Raw genomic sequence first — 17,493 nt, 5'->3', positions numbered from 1 at the left:
TCAATTATCATACTCAATGTGCAACAATCCCTGTATAAACAGGAATTATGGTCCAGTAAATCAAAGAAGACAATTTAAGACAACAAAGAAATTATGTTTCCCTTAATTTAACTAACCATCAAAGTGGAAGAAGTGGTTGTGGTGGTTAAGCTGAGGTCTGCCTTCTGCTGCTGGTACAGGTGCCTGGTTCTCATCTACATTTTCTCTCTGCTGCTCTTCTCTAGCTCTGTTATCAGCAATGTTGAGAGACATCCTGCAGGTTGGGCATGACGTGTCTTGCTCGAGCCAGGAGCGCAGGCAGGAGCTGAAATGGAGCCAAGAGAAATCTTTCCATCAACTTCCAAGTACTTCAACATGTAAATTCAAACCTGATTATTCTATCTACCTATGTACTACATAAGGATGTATAAATAGCATCACAACTAGAGCTCATATTTTTTGTTTCTGGACATACAAATTTCATCTGACTGAATTTGCATGCTTAAATATGCAAAAGAAAGAATGGACTTGTCGAAATCAGAATGATGTGCACCAATGAAAGTGTCCTCCAACTCTTCTGATAATATAAGAAACTTTATTCTTCCAGTGACACAATGATACATCCAACAACTCAATGACTCGACATGTACATATTTCGGCCAACAGGCCTGCCTCAGGAGTCTACAAGTACATGTATAAACATATAGAAAGAATATCATATTAAATAGTGCATCAAATCATGAATACATTTAGAATGAAAAACCAAAACCAGACAATTTATATTTATAAAAATAGGAAATCATAGAGAAAACAACAATAACATGCAGCAACAAAACATATACATCATAAAAACAAACTGATATTTTAACAATATCTCAATATTAATGATAAAATTTATCAGATTCATAAACCAGGTGAAATATAATAGAATTCATCAAGCTTATAAAATTAATAATACATAACTACTAAAACCATAAAACATCGGAATAAAATACATTGTATAAAAACAATATTAAAATGGAAAAAACTGATGCCATAGATATACTCTAAACTTATAGGTATCCTTAAGATATAAATAACCAGCAAACAAGAAGGTGTGGAGCACCAAATACCCATTAAAAAGACCAATATGAACCAGCACTCAATCCATTGCTATGAAATTCATCATGCATGCTAATAACATGTTTTTGTGATATGCAATAAAACCTCATTGAACATAAGAAAACCAAAAAATGATAAAAACATACCTTAAGAGCCTCTAATAATAATACTTGGAAGGTGCTTCCATTCTAAAAGGTGTTGCCAAACTTCAAACAGAAATCAATAAGAGATGTCATACAGCTATAAAAATCAAATACAAGAGAGGAAAGAGGAACAGATGCTTGAACACCAAAAGATCTATAGGTACAACACATAAAACCTAAACAAAACTTAAAAAAGTAATATAAATAATTATATAAGGGCTACTGCTAAAACAAGCCCACACAAAAAGGAAGAAATAAATTGTGTCGGCAAGCTCTAAAATGGTCAACCGGTATGCTAAAACATATTGAGAGCAAACTTAACCAACTCATAACACACTATAAAAAATCAAAAAAATAAAGAATCAAAAAAATGTATAAAAAGCTGTGACCAATAAAATATACCGGAAGTGGCAGTTGAGTTATAAACTAATGTCAGGTGTGTAGCGAGCAAAAAAAAGATACACTGTGATACAAAGCATGAAAAACGCATAAAAGACTAAAAACTACAGCGCCGCATGAAAAAAATACATGAAAGAAACAAACCAAAACACTGTGTGACAAGTGCCAAACACTTCTGAGGCATGCATGGCTTTTAAAAACAAAATGCGGCATAAAATAGATATACAAAAAATGAAAAATTAACTAAAAACCGGGCTGCTAAATACATATAAGAATAACTGAAGAAACTAACTGAAAAACAGGGCTGCTGAATATATATAAAAATGCCTACAAAAGTGACTTACAAATGCTTGGAAAACGAATGCTTGACATCAAGTGACGAGCGTCCTGCTGCTATAAAGAAGGCCCATTGAAGGGTCTAAATATAAAGCGTTCAAAAACGCATGACGTAACACGTTGCATAAAAAGCTGATTTGCACAGAAGCCAATTGAAATGTTACCAGAAGAGGCTAACAAGTATGGTTGCCACTGAAACCGCTAAAAAATAAATAAATATGTAGGCATGATACCAAATGATAAAAAAATGTATATGTTTACACAAAAGACTCCAAATTTGGTGATTATCGCAGATGAAGCAAAATAAAAAAAAAATTAAAATGGGCTGTGATTCTAAACACATGAAGCAATATATAAATATAAAAAGTGCATGAATGACATCATGATGACAGACCATAAGCCTAAGACACATACTCAAACAATGTATATATAAAACTAAATATGGAATAATTAAGAATGTAAACCATATAGTAATAATACAAGAATATACATAAAATAACAACCTAAAATTATAAGTATAAGAGTGATACATAAATAATACAATAACAGCATGGCAAGAGTCCACGGTATATACTCAACATATGTGTACATAAAAAGTCATAAAACTAATCCTAAAAAGCAACACTGATTAAAAATAATACTTCAATAAAAATGAAATGATTGTAATGCATGAATGGTGCAAATGGCATAGCATAAATCCAAAACATATTTATGCACCAATAACATCTATAATAATGCGCACTCCTACCTGCGTGATCCATGATCCATAGGTCCCTGGCCGGCAGGAGAACGCATGCATGCTTCGACTCCCCCCCTCACTCACTTTAAGGCAGCACTCACTGTAAGGCAGTTCATCGTCGTCGCCCCCCCCCCCCCCCCACGGCGCACCCGAACCCCCGTTGACCATCCCATCTGACCCTCCCACTGCAAGATGACCACAAACCTCCCGACTCTAGCAGCGTCCGCAGTACTCTAAACACGCTGATTCGTGTCCTTCTACTGCCCTGATTTCCTCTGCCGCGTCCCTGATGACATCGAGACAGAGATGCGGCAGAGGAAATAACGGGCAGTAGGCCACGAAGCAGCGTGTTTAGAGTGCTGTGGATGCTGCTGGAGCCGGGAGGTTTGTAGGTCATCTCGCAGTGAGAGAGTCGGATGGGAGGGCCAGTGGGGTCTGCTGTATGGTGGCGGTAGTGATGGTGGGGGAGGGGATGGAAACATGCTGCTCAACGATTCTACTGCACAGGGGGATGGGAGGGAGGGAGGGATAGAAAAATGCCAGGTTCTACTGTACGGAAGGATGGGGGTAGAAATGGAAAGATGCTGCTCAAGGGTTCTACTGCACAGGGGAATGGGAGGGAGGGAGGCAGGCTGGCTGGCTTCGGGGGTGGGGTGGGACAAAGTCTGGAAAGCAGTGAGGGGGACATAGGAAGGAAGCACTGGGGGCACTAAGGACACAGGAAGGGGAACTGAGGGCAATAAGGATATAGGAGACACTGGGGGCACTAAGGACACGAGAAGGAGGCACTGGGGGCACTAAGGACATGGGAAGGAGGCACTGGGGGCACTAAGGACATGGGAAGGAGGCACCGGGGGCACTAAGGAAACAGGATGGAGTCACTGGGTGCATTAAGGACATAAGAAGGAGGCACCGGGGGCACTAAGGACATAAGAAAGGGCACTAAGGACATAGGAGGCACTGAGGGCACTAAGGACATAGGAAGGGGCACTAAGGACATAGGAAGGAGGCACTGAGGGCACTAAGGACATAGGATGGTACACTAAGAACATCGGAAAGCAGAATTGGGGGCACTAAGGACATAGGAAGGGGGCCATGGAGAGACAGGCAGGCATGGCGCAACAGAGAAATACAGTGTGACAGGGAAGCTCTTGTCACTAGTTTAAAACCTGCTTTACACCCTGCCTCTAAAACAAATGGGCCTATTCCTAAACCCAGGAACCTGTCCATTAACTCTGTTCCCAGGACTAGAGTAGACAGGCAGGGCAGAACAGAGAAGGAATGGCAGAGGAGAACAGAATACCTGTTACAAGTTACTATAATCCCTTTTATAAATCATCTGTTAATTCTGCAGCTAAACCTTTGGTCAGGAAATCTGACCCAGTAAGGATTAAGGAAAGGGGTGGAGCTGACAGGCAGAAGTGGCTAGAGCAGGAGTGAAAGTTACCCAGCTGAATAAATGAAGGCCAGCTGAGAATCCCCACAAGCAATCAGGAACTTGGAGGGAAGGGCCTGCCTCCCAGAGCAGGAAATGGAAAGCTAAGAAACTCCCTGATACACAACACTGGCAGACTAACCAAACCTTGCTTTCCAAGCAGAAGCTAAGTGAAAGGGGAAGGCTCGAGGAGCAGGGCTTGCCAAAGGCTGCTTCAGAGGATAGCCTGTATCCAACCTCAGAGAGCGAGGATCTCTCATGGAGGTAGAAGGAGGTATCTCTGAGAGAAATGACATGGACTGCAGCCCTGAAGCCTTAGACTATAGGTCTGAATGCAGCATGAGTCTGTAAGGTAAGGCTCAAGAAGGGCAAAGCAGAAATCCAAACAGTTGAGCAAGCATGGTCTCTATTGAAAAACACCATCACAGAAGCACAGAATATCCACATACCAAAGATATCCAAAGGAAGGCGAAAAAAGAAAAAAGGAGAACCAGCTTGGTTATCCAAAGAGGTTAAGGATGCAGTAAGGGAAAAGAGGAACTCGTTTAAAAAATGGAAACGGGAAAAAACGGTGGAGGCCTGGAACTGTCACAAAATCGATCAGAAAAAGTGTCATAAAGTGGTAAAAGATGCCAAAAAAGTCTATGAAGAAAAGATAGCGAAAGAAGCCAAAAACTTCAAGCCCTTTTTTAAATATATAAAAGGAAAGAAACCAGCAAGAGAGGCAGTGGGCCCTCTCGATGATCAAGGAAGGAAAGGGTCAATCAAAGAAGACAAATAAGTTGCCGATAAGTTAAATGCATTCTTTGCCTCTGTCTTCACAAATGAGGACACTACAACAATGCCAGACACAGAGAAGATATTCACCGGAGGCATAGAGGAAAGCCTCGCAACAGTAAATGTGGAGTTGGACATGATATACTTTCAGATTGACAAACTAAAAAGTGACAAATCCCCTGGACCGGATGGAATTCACCCGAGAGTATTAAAGGAACTTAAGGTAGAAATTGGAGAACTATTGCAATCCTTAGCTAACATGTCAATTAGAACCGGGCAAATACCAGAGGACTGGAGGATAGCAAATGTCATCCCAATATTCAAAAAAGGATCAAGAGGTGAACCAGGAAATTACAGACCTGTGAGCCTCACATCAGTTCCTGGGAAGATAATTGAAGCATTAATTAAAGACAGCATTGTACAACACTTGGAAGATCACAACTTAATAAGGGCTAGTCAACACGGCTTTAGGAAAGGGAAGTCATGTCTGACAAATTTACTTCAATTCTTCGAGAAGGTGAACAAACAATTGGATAGTGGAGATCCAGTGGACATAGTTTACTTGGACTTCCAGAAAGCGTTTGACAAGGTTCCGCATGAAAGGCTTATGAGAAAACTACTGAGCCATGGAATAGGAGGAGAAGTGCACAGATGGATTAGCAAATGGCTGGAAAATAGAAGGCAGAGGGTTAGCATAAATGGGCAATTCTCGGACTGGGAGAGAGTGACTAGCGGCGTGCCCCAGGGTTCGGTTCTTGGGCCTATCTTGTTTAATATTTTTATAAATGACCTTGAAGAGGAAACAACATGCAATATAACAAAGTTTGCGGACCTGCAATATAACAAAGTTCCCGACCTGCGAGGGACCCGACTCCACTTCCCAGCAGCGCGGCCATTTGCTTCAGAGCCCAGAGCCCAGCAGAGGAGAGGCAGCGTGGGAGCCCTGCTCTGCCCCTCTCCCCAACCTGCGAGGGACCCGACTCCACTTCCCAGCAGCACAGCCATTTGCTTCAGAGCCCAGAGCCCAGCAGAGGAGAGGCAGCGTGGGAGCCCTGCTCCGCCCCTCTCCCCAACCTGCGAGGGACCCGACTCCACTTCCCAGCAGCGCAGCCATTTGTTTCAGAGCCCAGAGCCCAGCAGAGGAGAGGCAGCGTGGGAGCCCTGCTCCGCCCCTCTCCCCGACCTGCGAGGGACCCGACTCCACTCCCAGCAGCGCGGACATTTGTTTTTAGAGCCCAGCAGAGGAGAGGCAGCGTGGGAGCCCTGCTCCGCCCCTCTCCCCGACCTGCGAGGGACCCGACTCCACTTCCCAGCAGCACAGCCATTTGCTTCAGAGCCCAGAGCCCAGCAGAGGAGAGGCAGCGTGGGAGCCCTGCTCTGCCCCTCTCCCCGACCTGCGAGGGACCCGACTCCACTTCCCAGCAGCACAGCCATTTGCTTCAGAGCCCAGCAGAGGAGAGGCAGCGTGGGAGCCCCTCTCCCCAACCTGCGAGGGACCCGACTCCACTTCCCAGCAGCGCAGCCATTTGTTTCAGAGCCCAGAGCCCAGCAGAGGAGAGGCAGCGTGGGAGCCCTGCTCCGCCCCTCTCCCCGACCTGCGAGGGACCCGACTCCACTCCCAGCAGCGCGGACATTTGTTTTTAGAGCCCAGCAGAGGAGAGGCAGCATGGGAGCCCTGCTCCGCCCCTCTCCCCGACCTGCGAGGGACCCGACTCCACTTCCCAGCAGCGCAGCCATTTGTTTCAGAGCCCAGAGCCCAGCAAAGGAGAGGCAGCGTGGGAGCCCTGCTCCGCCCCTCTCCCCGACCTGCGAGGGACCCGACTCCACTCCCAGCAGCGCGGACATTTGTTTTTAGAGCCCAGCAGAGGAGAGGCAGCGTGGGAGCCCTGCTTCGCCCCTCTCCCCGACCTGCGAGGGACCAGACTCCTCTTACGCCACCACAAGCCAGAGTCTAAACACATAGGCGATTACCTTCACCAGAGAGGAGAGCGATCAGAAACTCTCTCCATCCTCTTCCGTGTCTGATTACTATTTAAAAAAAAAAAAAAAAATACTCTCGAAACCACCAACACCATTGCCACAACTCTAACCAAAGAGATACTAGATCCAAAGAATCTTCCACCCCACAAACAAAATGGAAAATCACGCATACAAAATCATACTTGCCCTCCTAATACTCTCACTACTCATTTCAAACTGGCAAACCACAGGATATCACCTATCACCCATCCCAATTCTGACACCAACCTTCAGACAACCACATCCACCCAGAAAACTCCACACCACCAGAACCCTAACATCCTGCCCACTGACCAGCCAAGACCACATTCCCACCGTCTGGGGAAAACGACCTCCACCAAAGCACAAGACCACCACACAAAAACAACAAACACCAGCAAAAAATATCCTCTACATCAATTGCAACCTTAATTCCAACACAAAACACACCTCGTTAGCCTGTGCCTATATGAATATAAGATCAATAAGCCCAAAAGCAAATCTAATCAAAGACTGGATAATCAAAGAACAACTAAGCTGTCTCTTCCTAGCCGAAACCTGGCTAACATCCAACTCGGACCCATGCATAACCGAATTCTGCCCCAAAGGTTACAAATTAGAGATAGTATGTCGAGAAAACAAACGAGGGGGAGGACTAGCGATTCTAGTAAAAAACAATCTCAACCTAAAAGTGCTACACAAACAATCAACCCCTCACTTAGACCTTCTTGCATGCCAACTCTCAGACAACACACTCACAGGCACCTTGAACTGTCTGCTATGCTACATCACTCCAGGAAAATGGAACACCTCAAAACTTGATCTCGAAGAATTCTTATTCCAGAACTCTCTAACCTCCACATACAACTTGCTCCTAGGAGACATCAATCTCCACCTCGAAGACCACACATCCAAACAAGCAAACGAAATACTCTCATACCTCGACGCCCTATCCTACCAGATCCTCAATCCGGAACCCATGCATGAAAAAGGCCACCAACTTGATATAGCAGCATTCACGCCTCATAACCTCCATGCCCCAAATATTCACATCACCAATGGTATCTGGCATCCCTCTCTTTGGTCAGACCACCACAAATACACCTTCACAATCAACTGGCCTCAAAATAACATAAAATCTATGCCCCAAAAAACAACCTTCAAATCTAGACAGAAAATTGAACCAGCCACATTCTGGGACAAAGTGGACCCTGCAATCGACCCCACTGACCCTACAGACTTCGTATAACACTGGCGCACCCTAAGTGAAACAACCTTGAACGAGCTAGCCCCAGAAAAAACCAAACACAGAACCTGCAGACCCTCAGACAAGTGGTTCGACTCCGAACTCCACCTACTAAAAAGGCATTGCAGACAACTTGAAAGATCTTGGAGAAAAAAGAGAAATGACCAAACCAAATCCGCTTGGAGAACCCAAATCAAACTATATAACATCAAACTTAAAGAAAAGCGCAAAACATACTACACTAAACTAATTGGCACAAACAACTCCGACACAAAAACGCTCTTCAATTTAGTAAAAAAACTTACGGACATAAACCCATTCCTTGCCACTCAAGGCAATAAAACACCAACAGCTTCCCAATTAGCAGACCATTTCAAACTCAAGATCATCAAAATCAGAACTACCTTCAACAACTCAACTACCACACTTGACGAGTTAATAACAACCCCCACAACGGAAGAAGCCATAACTGCAGACAGAACATGGACCACCTTCCCAACTCTACAATGGCCTGATTTGAACCTACTATATAAAAAATACAGCCACACCTCATGCGACTTGAACTACTGCCCATCGTATCTACTCACAAATGCTTCCCCTAAATTCAAAACCAGCCTCACGCAGTGGATACAAAGCACTTTCATAGAAGGCCAATTCCCACAAGATCTTGGAGAGATCATAATCACACCCTTACTGAAAGACCAAAAAGGTCCTGTAGACACACCCACCAACTATAGACCTATCGCTTCGATCCCATTATATGTCAAGCTGATTGAAGGACTTGTGGCTCAATACCTCACCAACTACCTAGCTGACCACAATATACTTCACTCATCTCAATCAGGATTTAGATCTTACCACAACACGGAAACACTACTAGCAACACTACTGGACATAGCCCGACAATACCTCAGTAAAGGACACAGGATCCTAATTATCCAACTAGATCTTTCCGCCGCATTCGATCTAGTTGATCATACCATACTACTCCAGATACTTGATGCAATAGGGATCTCAGGAGTGGTTTACAACTGGTTCCAAGGATTCCTTAAAACAAGAACGTACAGAGTTAAGATAAACGATACGAAATCTAACCCATGGTCAAATCCATGCGGAGTCCCGCAGGGATCTCCACTTTCACCCATTCTATTCAATCTCTATATCTCCTCCCTTGGTACCACTCTAGATTACCTAAATGTAACATCATTCAGCTACGCAGACGACATAACTATTCTCCTCCCCTTCGAAACCCAAGACCACACCTCAACAGGACACCTGGAAACAATACTGGACGAAGTAGAAAAATGGATGACAAACCACAAATTAAAACTAAACTCGGACAAAACCAAATTCTTAATGCTTGAAACGGACAAAAACCCATCCATAACAGACCTGGAAATTAAAGCAATCAAATACCCAATCTAAACCTCCCTCAAAATCCTGGGAGTGCTGATAGACAGATGCTGCACTATGCAGACTCAAATCAACAAAACTACCCAAAAAGCATTCTTCACAATGCGCAACTTAAGAAAAATAAGGAAATTCTTTGACAAAGAACACTACAGGATCATTGTACAATCCCTGGTACTAGGTCTTGTGGACTACTGCAATATCCTATATCTACCATGCCCTACAAACATGATCAAAAAACTACAGACCGTTCAGAACACAGCTCTCAGACTAATCTACTCCCTCGGAAAATATGACCACATCACCAACGCCTACCTAGACTCACATTGGCTACCGATTAGAGCCAGAATTCAATTCAAACTATACTGTCTAATCTTCAAAGTATTCAACGGTACTGCACCTGCTTATCTAAACGATCGCCTAAACCGTAACCTTCCACCCAGAATAAGAAGAACACTGACACCATTCTCATACCCACCACTCAATGGCACTCATCGTAAAAAGCTTTATGATAACCTCATAGCAACGCATGCAGCAAAACTCGAACCCTCCATTACCAGATTGTTAACCTCAACATCTGACTTCAAAGCATTCCGTAAAGAAATCAAAACGCTATTATTCAAAAAGTATATACAATCTACCTAATCTCCCTCTCCTCTTCCACTTACACTGACCAGGTTTTGCTCACTCCCTGGCACCATACCCTCAATCGACCAAAAATATAAAAAAATATATATATATATACGGAACCTAATTCATCCTACCGAAACCGATTGCCTACCAACGTATGGAAACAGACTATTTGATATGTAATGTAATGTAACCTGATTTATCTTCCAATGTTATTATGTCTACACACTCATTCTGTTATTAAGTCTATACCCTCAATCTGTATTCTCCAATGTCATGTACCCTCCTGGAAATGTCCAGCTCTCTTCTTATGTAATCCGCTTTGAACCGCAAGGTACAAGCGGAATAAAAATCACTAATGTAATGTAATGTATATGTATAAAATGGTAATAAAAACAAGCTGTAAAAATAAATCTAAAAAACTCAATCACATAAACGGTTTCAGATCAAGCTCCATATTCAACCCACTGGGAAAAACTGTGGGTTGAATATGGAACTTGATCTGAAACCGTTTATGTGATTGAGTATTTTAGATTTATTTTTCCAGCTTGTTTTTATTAACATTTTATACATATACATGTCAAATATATGCTTTGTGTTCATGCCACGCCATGATTATATTAGGCTTGCACTATTATCTTTTTTATTTTTTAATGTTATTGGTGCATATATATGTTTTGGATTTATGCTATGCCATTTGCACCATTCATGTATTACAATCATTTCATTTTTATTTAAGTATTTTTAATCAGTGTTGCTTTTTAGGATTGGTTTTATGACTTTTTATGTATACATATGTTGAGTATATGCTGTGGACTCTTGCTATGCTATTATTGTATTATGTATCGCTCTTATACTTATTTTAGGTTATTGTTTTATGACCATTTTATGTACACATATGTTCAGTATATGTATTTTGCATATATTGTTCTTGTATTATTACTATATGGTTTACATTCTTAATTATTCCATATTTGGTTTTATATATACATTGTTTGAGTATTTGTCTTAGGCTTATGGTCTGTCATCATGATGTCATTCATGCACTTTTTATATTTATATATTGCTTCATGTGTTTAGAATCATGGCCCATTTTCATTTTTATTGTTATTTTGCTTCATCTGCAATAATCACCAAGTTTGGAGTCTTTTGTATAAACATATACATTTTTTTATCATTTGGTATCATGCCTACATATTTATTTTTAGCAGTTTCAGTGACAACCATATTTGTTAGCCTCTTTTGGTAATATTTCAATTGGCTTCTGTGCAAATCAGCTTTTTATGCAACATATTACGTCATGCATTTTTGAACGCTTTATATTTAGACCCTTCAATGGGCCTTCTTTTTAGCAGCAGGACGCTCGTCACTTGATGTCAAGTATTCCTTTTCCAAGCATTTGTAAGTAACTTTTGGAGGCATTTTTATATGTATTCAGCACCCCTGTTTTTTAGTTAGTTTCTTGAATTATTCTTATATGTATTTAGCAGCCCGGTTTTTAGTTAGTTTTTCGTCTTTTGTTGTTTATCGATTTTATGCCGCACTTTGTTTTCAAAGTCATGCGCGCCTCAGAAGTGTATGCCACTTGTCACACGGTGTTTTGGTTTGTTTCTTTCATGTATTTTTTCATGCAGCGCTTTAGTTTTCAGTCTTTTATGCGTTTTTCATGCTTTGTAGCATAGTGTATCTCTTTTTGCTCGCTACAAACCTGACATTAGTTTACAACTCAGCTGCCACTTCCGGTATATTTTATTGGTCACAGCATTTTATACATTTTTTTGATTCTTTATATATTTTTTATAGTGTGTTATGAGTTGGTTAAATTTGCTCTCAATATGTTTTAGCATACCGGTTGACCAGTTTAGAGCTTGCCAACACAATTTATTTCTTCCTTTTTGTGTGGGCTTGTTTTGGCAGTAGCCCTTATTTAACTATTTATATTACTTTTAAGTTTTGTTTAGGTTTTATGTGTTGTGCCTATAGATCTTTTGGTGTTCAAGGATCTGTTCCTCTTTTCTCTCTTTTATTTGATTTTTATAGCTGTATGACATCTCTTATTGATTTCTGTTTGAAGTTTGGCAACACCTTTTAGAATAGAAGCACCTTCCAAATATTATTATTGGAGGCTCTTAAGGTATGTTTTTATCATTTTTTGGTTTTCTTATGTTCATTGAGTTTTGTTGCATATCACAAAAATGTGTTATTAGCATGCATGAAGAATTTCATAGCAATGGATTGAATGCTGGTTCATATTGGCCTTTTTATTGGGTATTTGGTGCTACACGCCTTCTTGTTTGCTGATTATTTATTATTTATATCTTAAGGATACCTATGAGTTTAGAGTATATCTATGGCATCAGTTTTTCCCATTTTTATATTGTTTTTATACAATGTATTTTATTCTGATGTTTTATGGTTTTTTATTAATTTTATAAGCTTGATGAATTCTATTATATTTCACCTGGTTTATGAATTTGATAAATGTTATTAATATTGAGATATTGTTAAAATATCAGTTTATGTTTTTATGATGTATATATTTTGGTTCTGCATTTTATTATTGTTATTTTCTCTATGATCTTCTATTTTTATAAATATAAATTGTCTGGTTTTGGTTTTTAATTCTTAATGTATTCATGATTTGATGCACTATTTAACATGATATTCTTTCTATATGTTTATACATGTACTTGTAGACTCCTGAGGCAGGTTTGTTGACCGAAACATGTACATGTCGAGTCATTAAGTCGTTGGATGTATCATTGTTTCATTGGAAGAATAAAGTTTCTTATATCATCAGAAGAGTTGGAGGACACTTTCTTTGGTGCACATCATTCTATTTTTTCCATATTTGTGTTTGTGGTTTTGTTTTCCCATGTTTTGTTCCTTGAATCTGCATGCTAACATGTCGTATAGTTGAAACAGTCTTATGTTTAAATATATTTATTCATTTTCAACGTGAATAGAAACATCCATAGCAAAACAGAACAAAGTACTTACATTTGTGCACAAATACAAACCTTCCCTACCCCATTCCCCCAACTAGATACATAAACATAATAATCTCTTGAGTGCAGGGAGCCCAGCAAAACACAAATTACAGGTTCAAGAGTCTACTCCGGGCCATAGGTGTAAGAGTTAGCCAAAAGCGTTCCCAGATCAAAGTAAATCGTTGACCCAGCCCAGTGTCTAGATCAGTAAAATGCCTACGTTCCAAGGAAGCATATATAATCATCAAAGTTCTCCATTGACTGTAAGTCGGAGCATCATTAGCCAGTCACTGTGTCAATATTGCTTTTTTTCCAAACAACATGGCTTGTGTCACAAAAGCTGAAAGGCCTTTCGGTCTAGGTGTGACAATATCATAGAAACCAAATAACGCTCTGGGCGTCGGGGTCAACCGCCGACCCCAGAGAGAGGTAATATAGGTTCCCAAACAGTGCCAGAACCGAAGAATGTGAGGGCAGGACCAAAACATATATCCCAGTGAGGCGTGCGCCTGAGAACATTTAGGACATTGATGGAACTGCAAGCTTGTATTGGTGAAATGTATAGACGAAGCGTAAACTTCAGCTGCAGTTCCCAATGTTGGAGGACACCTTTCTCACCACTTGCTGCAGCTGGTGGGAGGTAATAACACACTGTAAATCCTCAGCCCAAGTTGCCGCTAAAATGGTAAAGTTAGGGCCAGACTGACTGTCACGAATGCCCACCTGATGAAAGCGGAGGGGGGTCAATTGTTGTGCAGACAAACTAAACATTTCAGAAAGAATTTCTTGAGAGGTGTCCGTCAATTGGCATTCAGGCAGAGAGCGAACATAATGACAAGCTTGAAAATATGCAAAATGGTCCACATCAGGAAGTCCAAATGGCTAGGCACCTGGACCAATCAGGCCTTAGGATTAGTGGGGATGGGCGGCCCGCTATGCCTAAGGCCTGATTGTTCCAGGCCTCTAGAGCCTGGGCCAATCAGGCCTTAGATTTAGCGGGGATGGGCCGGGAAGGGGCGGGCCCGTCTCATTTCCACGAGGCGGGCCTGTCGGCTGGACGGCAGCAAGACCCGTTCAGCCGATCAACATTTAAAGGTTAGTTGGGGGAGGGAGGTTAGTTTTTTTTGGGGGGGTCGTCGGGCTTTCCGGCAGGAGGATTGGGCATCCTCCTGCCGGTGATTACCAGTTTGGGGGGGAGGGGGGTTCCAGGGGGTTCCGGCAGGAGGATTGGGCATCCTCCTGCCGGCGATTACCAGTTTGGGGGGGAGGGGGGTTCCAGGGGGGTTCCGGCAGGAGGATTGGGCATCCTCCTGCCGGCGATGGGACAGGCGCCGCGGCCGCTATACTTATTGCAGCAGGGAGATCCCTTGCTGCCATAAGTATAGCGGCCGTGTCTACTTACAATGTAGACCAGCATTTTGCTGGCCTACATTTTAAGCGTCTCTTCCTCTACTAGGGTGACGCGTAGGGCCGCCTAGGTTCGCCTAAGGCCCGCCTAAGGCCCTTAGGTGAGCTTAGGCATCTTGCGGGCCTCCCTAGGCTCCTGGAGGCGCCTTCAATATAGGCGGCCTGCCTGGGGAGCATTTTTTTAAAAAAACCTGCATCCCGATTGGCTGATTAGACAGCTCCTACAGCTGCCTAAAATCGGGACGCACTTTGTAGAATCAGGGCCTAACTATGTAACTTTTCCCCTTTATCCTCTCGTATTTTTGTTTTGTTTGTTCATGTGTCTGTTTTTAAACCCTCATTTACTAAATTTTAATTTATATGTTTATTAGTAAGTTTATTATAACTTATTGTAATTCGCTTAGTAAATCATGGATAAGCGATTCATCAAATTTATAAATAAACTTGAACTAAAAGTCACACCATCGGGCCCCTATACAAAGTCTTCACGGCTCTCGCATACCAACCTGTTACACCTAAGTAATCCAATACCTCAAATAGGTAACTCCAGTTTACCTGATCAAAAGCACGGGCTGCGTCCAAGCTAACTAATAACATGGGTATGTCTTGAGATTGAATATGGGCCATGGTCAATAACACCTTACGAACATTCTGGACTGCTTGTCTACCCCTAACAAAACCTACCTGTTCCAGTTCTATAATTCCAGGAAGGAAAAGAGAAAATCTATCTGCCAATATCTTTGCTAATATTTTAATATTCACATTTAGAAGCGATATAGGGCGGTAAGCTTCGGGAGAAGTCACATCCTTGCCTGGTTTTAAAATAAGCGTTATAAGAGCTTCATTGGCTCCTGCCGGAAAACTCCCCCCATCTATGACCTGGTCATAACAATCACGAAGTGGGTTACCGATTTGAGAGGACAACAGTTTGTAAAATTCGGCAGTAAAGCCATCGGGTCCGGGGGCCAAATAATTGCGCTGGATCATTATCGCCTTCTGTAATTCTCTAAGGGTAAGGGGTGCATTAAGAGTCTCCACATCTAATTCAGTTAACTTAGGAAGACCCGAATCCTCCAAATAATCTCTCATGAGGGAACCTCCACCCCGGTCCCTTTGCTCGTAAAAGTCCCAGAAATAATCTAAAAAATTTTTGGCAATATGATCCATTTTGTGTCTTATATTCCCCATAGCATCTTTAAGACCAAAGACAAACTGCTGACCCCTCGTCCGTTTTGTCAAAAAGGCTAATAATTTCCCTGAGCGGTTGGTTACCATGATGGTATTTAAACCTCTGGTAAAATAACATCTTCATCGTGCGCTCATGTATATAGGAGTTAAGTGTAGTCTCTACGGACCCTAAGTGTTCCCTCGCCGCAGGGGTTGGATGGGCAGTATAAATACACTTCGCGGCAGCCAGATCTCTTTCCAAACGAATAATTCCCCTAGACAACCTATGATTCCGAGCTATAACGTATGCTATAACGTATGCTATACAGTCCCCCCTTAGGACTACTTTAGCTATATTCCAAAATAATTCAGGTTCAGTTAGATTAGAGAATGACACGGTGGCGGTTTACCCGCGGCCACCGCATTTTAGCCGCGGGTCACCCGCCGAAAACGGGGAAGAAAACTAGCAGTCGCTGCGGCGACGGGGACAAGGCCATTCACCGCCCGCGGGGCGGTGAATGGGTCTTGTCCCCGCAGTGAGGCATGAAGGATCGCGCGGTCCCCGCAGCTCACACCCGCCTGCCCTATCGATTCTAGTGTTTAGCCAGCTCTCTCCCTTCTCCTCACCTTAGTTTGTAGATTTTCTTTTTCAGCGACCCGCACGCTATCAGAGAGCCGCGCACTCGATGCTGCTCAGTTTCGATCTTCTGCTCTGACGCAACCGGAAACAGGAAGTTGCAGCAGAGCAGAAGATTAAACACTGAGCAGCCCCGCGTGCGCGGCTCTTTGGGAAAGCGTGCAGGTCGCCGAAAAAGAAAACCTATAAACTAAGGTGAGGAGAAGGGAGAGAGCTGGCTAAACACTAGGATCGATTGGGCAGGCAGGTAGTGGCTGCGGGGACCGTGCGATCGCTAGTGTTCCGGGCTCAAATTGTAAGGAGGGAGTGAAAGGGAAAATGATTCTGGGCCAAGGGGATGAAGTCGGAAAGAAAAACCCACAGCAGGAAAGAAAGGGAAGGACTGGCAGGTGAGCCAGATGCTAGAAGCAGGGGGGGGGAAGAAAGAGGGAAAAAAGCTAGATGGGGTTGAAAAGAAGAGACACACTGGTATGGAAGAGGAAGATAGGGGAAATCTGGACACAGGAAGGTAACAGAAAGAGGGGAAATTATGTGCATGGGGCATAGGGACAGAGACATAAAGGGGACATGCCATGGGGATGGTATATGGACACAGGGGGGGCAATGACAGATACATAGGGGAGATATTAGAAATGGAGAAAATAGAAGCACAGAAGCGAGATGATTTGTGGGGATGGGACAGGGACCGAGCTTGCAGGCTCCAGTGGTTTGCACAAATTACATTGTAACGTGCCATGAAAATAAGAGGGAGGAAGGTAGATAGATAGGCCACGCGAGAGGAGCTGAAGGGTAGTAGAAAGGAACAGATGGTAAAGGAGGGAGGGAAGGGTGGTGGTAGAAAGGAATAGGACAGACATTGAAAGAGGGTGGAGAGGAACAGACCCCGAAGGGAAATGTGGAAGACAGAGTGGGAAGAAGACAGATGCCAGACTATGGGGGAGCGGAGGGAAGAAGATGGGTGCTAGACCAATTGGGGGGGGGTGAAGGGAGAGGCACAGTAACAGCAAATGGAAGACGCAGAGAGAAGACACACAGTGGATGGAAGGAATTCAATGAGAAGATGTGGAAAGCAGAAACCAGACAACAAAGGTAGAAAAAA

At 42.8% G+C, this 17,493-nt stretch overlaps 1 protein-coding gene across 2 annotated transcripts in view; it reads right to left on the bottom strand.

Moving 5' to 3' along the window:
- AMFR (autocrine motility factor receptor) overlaps positions 1–17,493 on the bottom strand; it is a 705,232-nt gene that overhangs the window by 282,500 nt on the left and 405,239 nt on the right. For both annotated transcript variants that reach the window (XM_033940583.1, XM_033940582.1), the window contains one exon: positions 117–304. In XM_033940583.1, coding sequence (XP_033796474.1) covers positions 117–304 — 188 coding nt within the window. The remainder of the gene's footprint in view (positions 1–116; positions 305–17,493) is intronic.

The sequence above is a fragment of the Geotrypetes seraphini genome, chromosome 4 (genome assembly GCF_902459505.1).
Source record: "Geotrypetes seraphini chromosome 4, aGeoSer1.1, whole genome shotgun sequence".
NCBI classification, from domain to species: Eukaryota; Metazoa; Chordata; class Amphibia; order Gymnophiona; family Dermophiidae; genus Geotrypetes; species Geotrypetes seraphini.
Note: the sequence above shows the minus strand (reverse complement) of the source record. Positions and strands in the feature narration are given on the sequence as shown.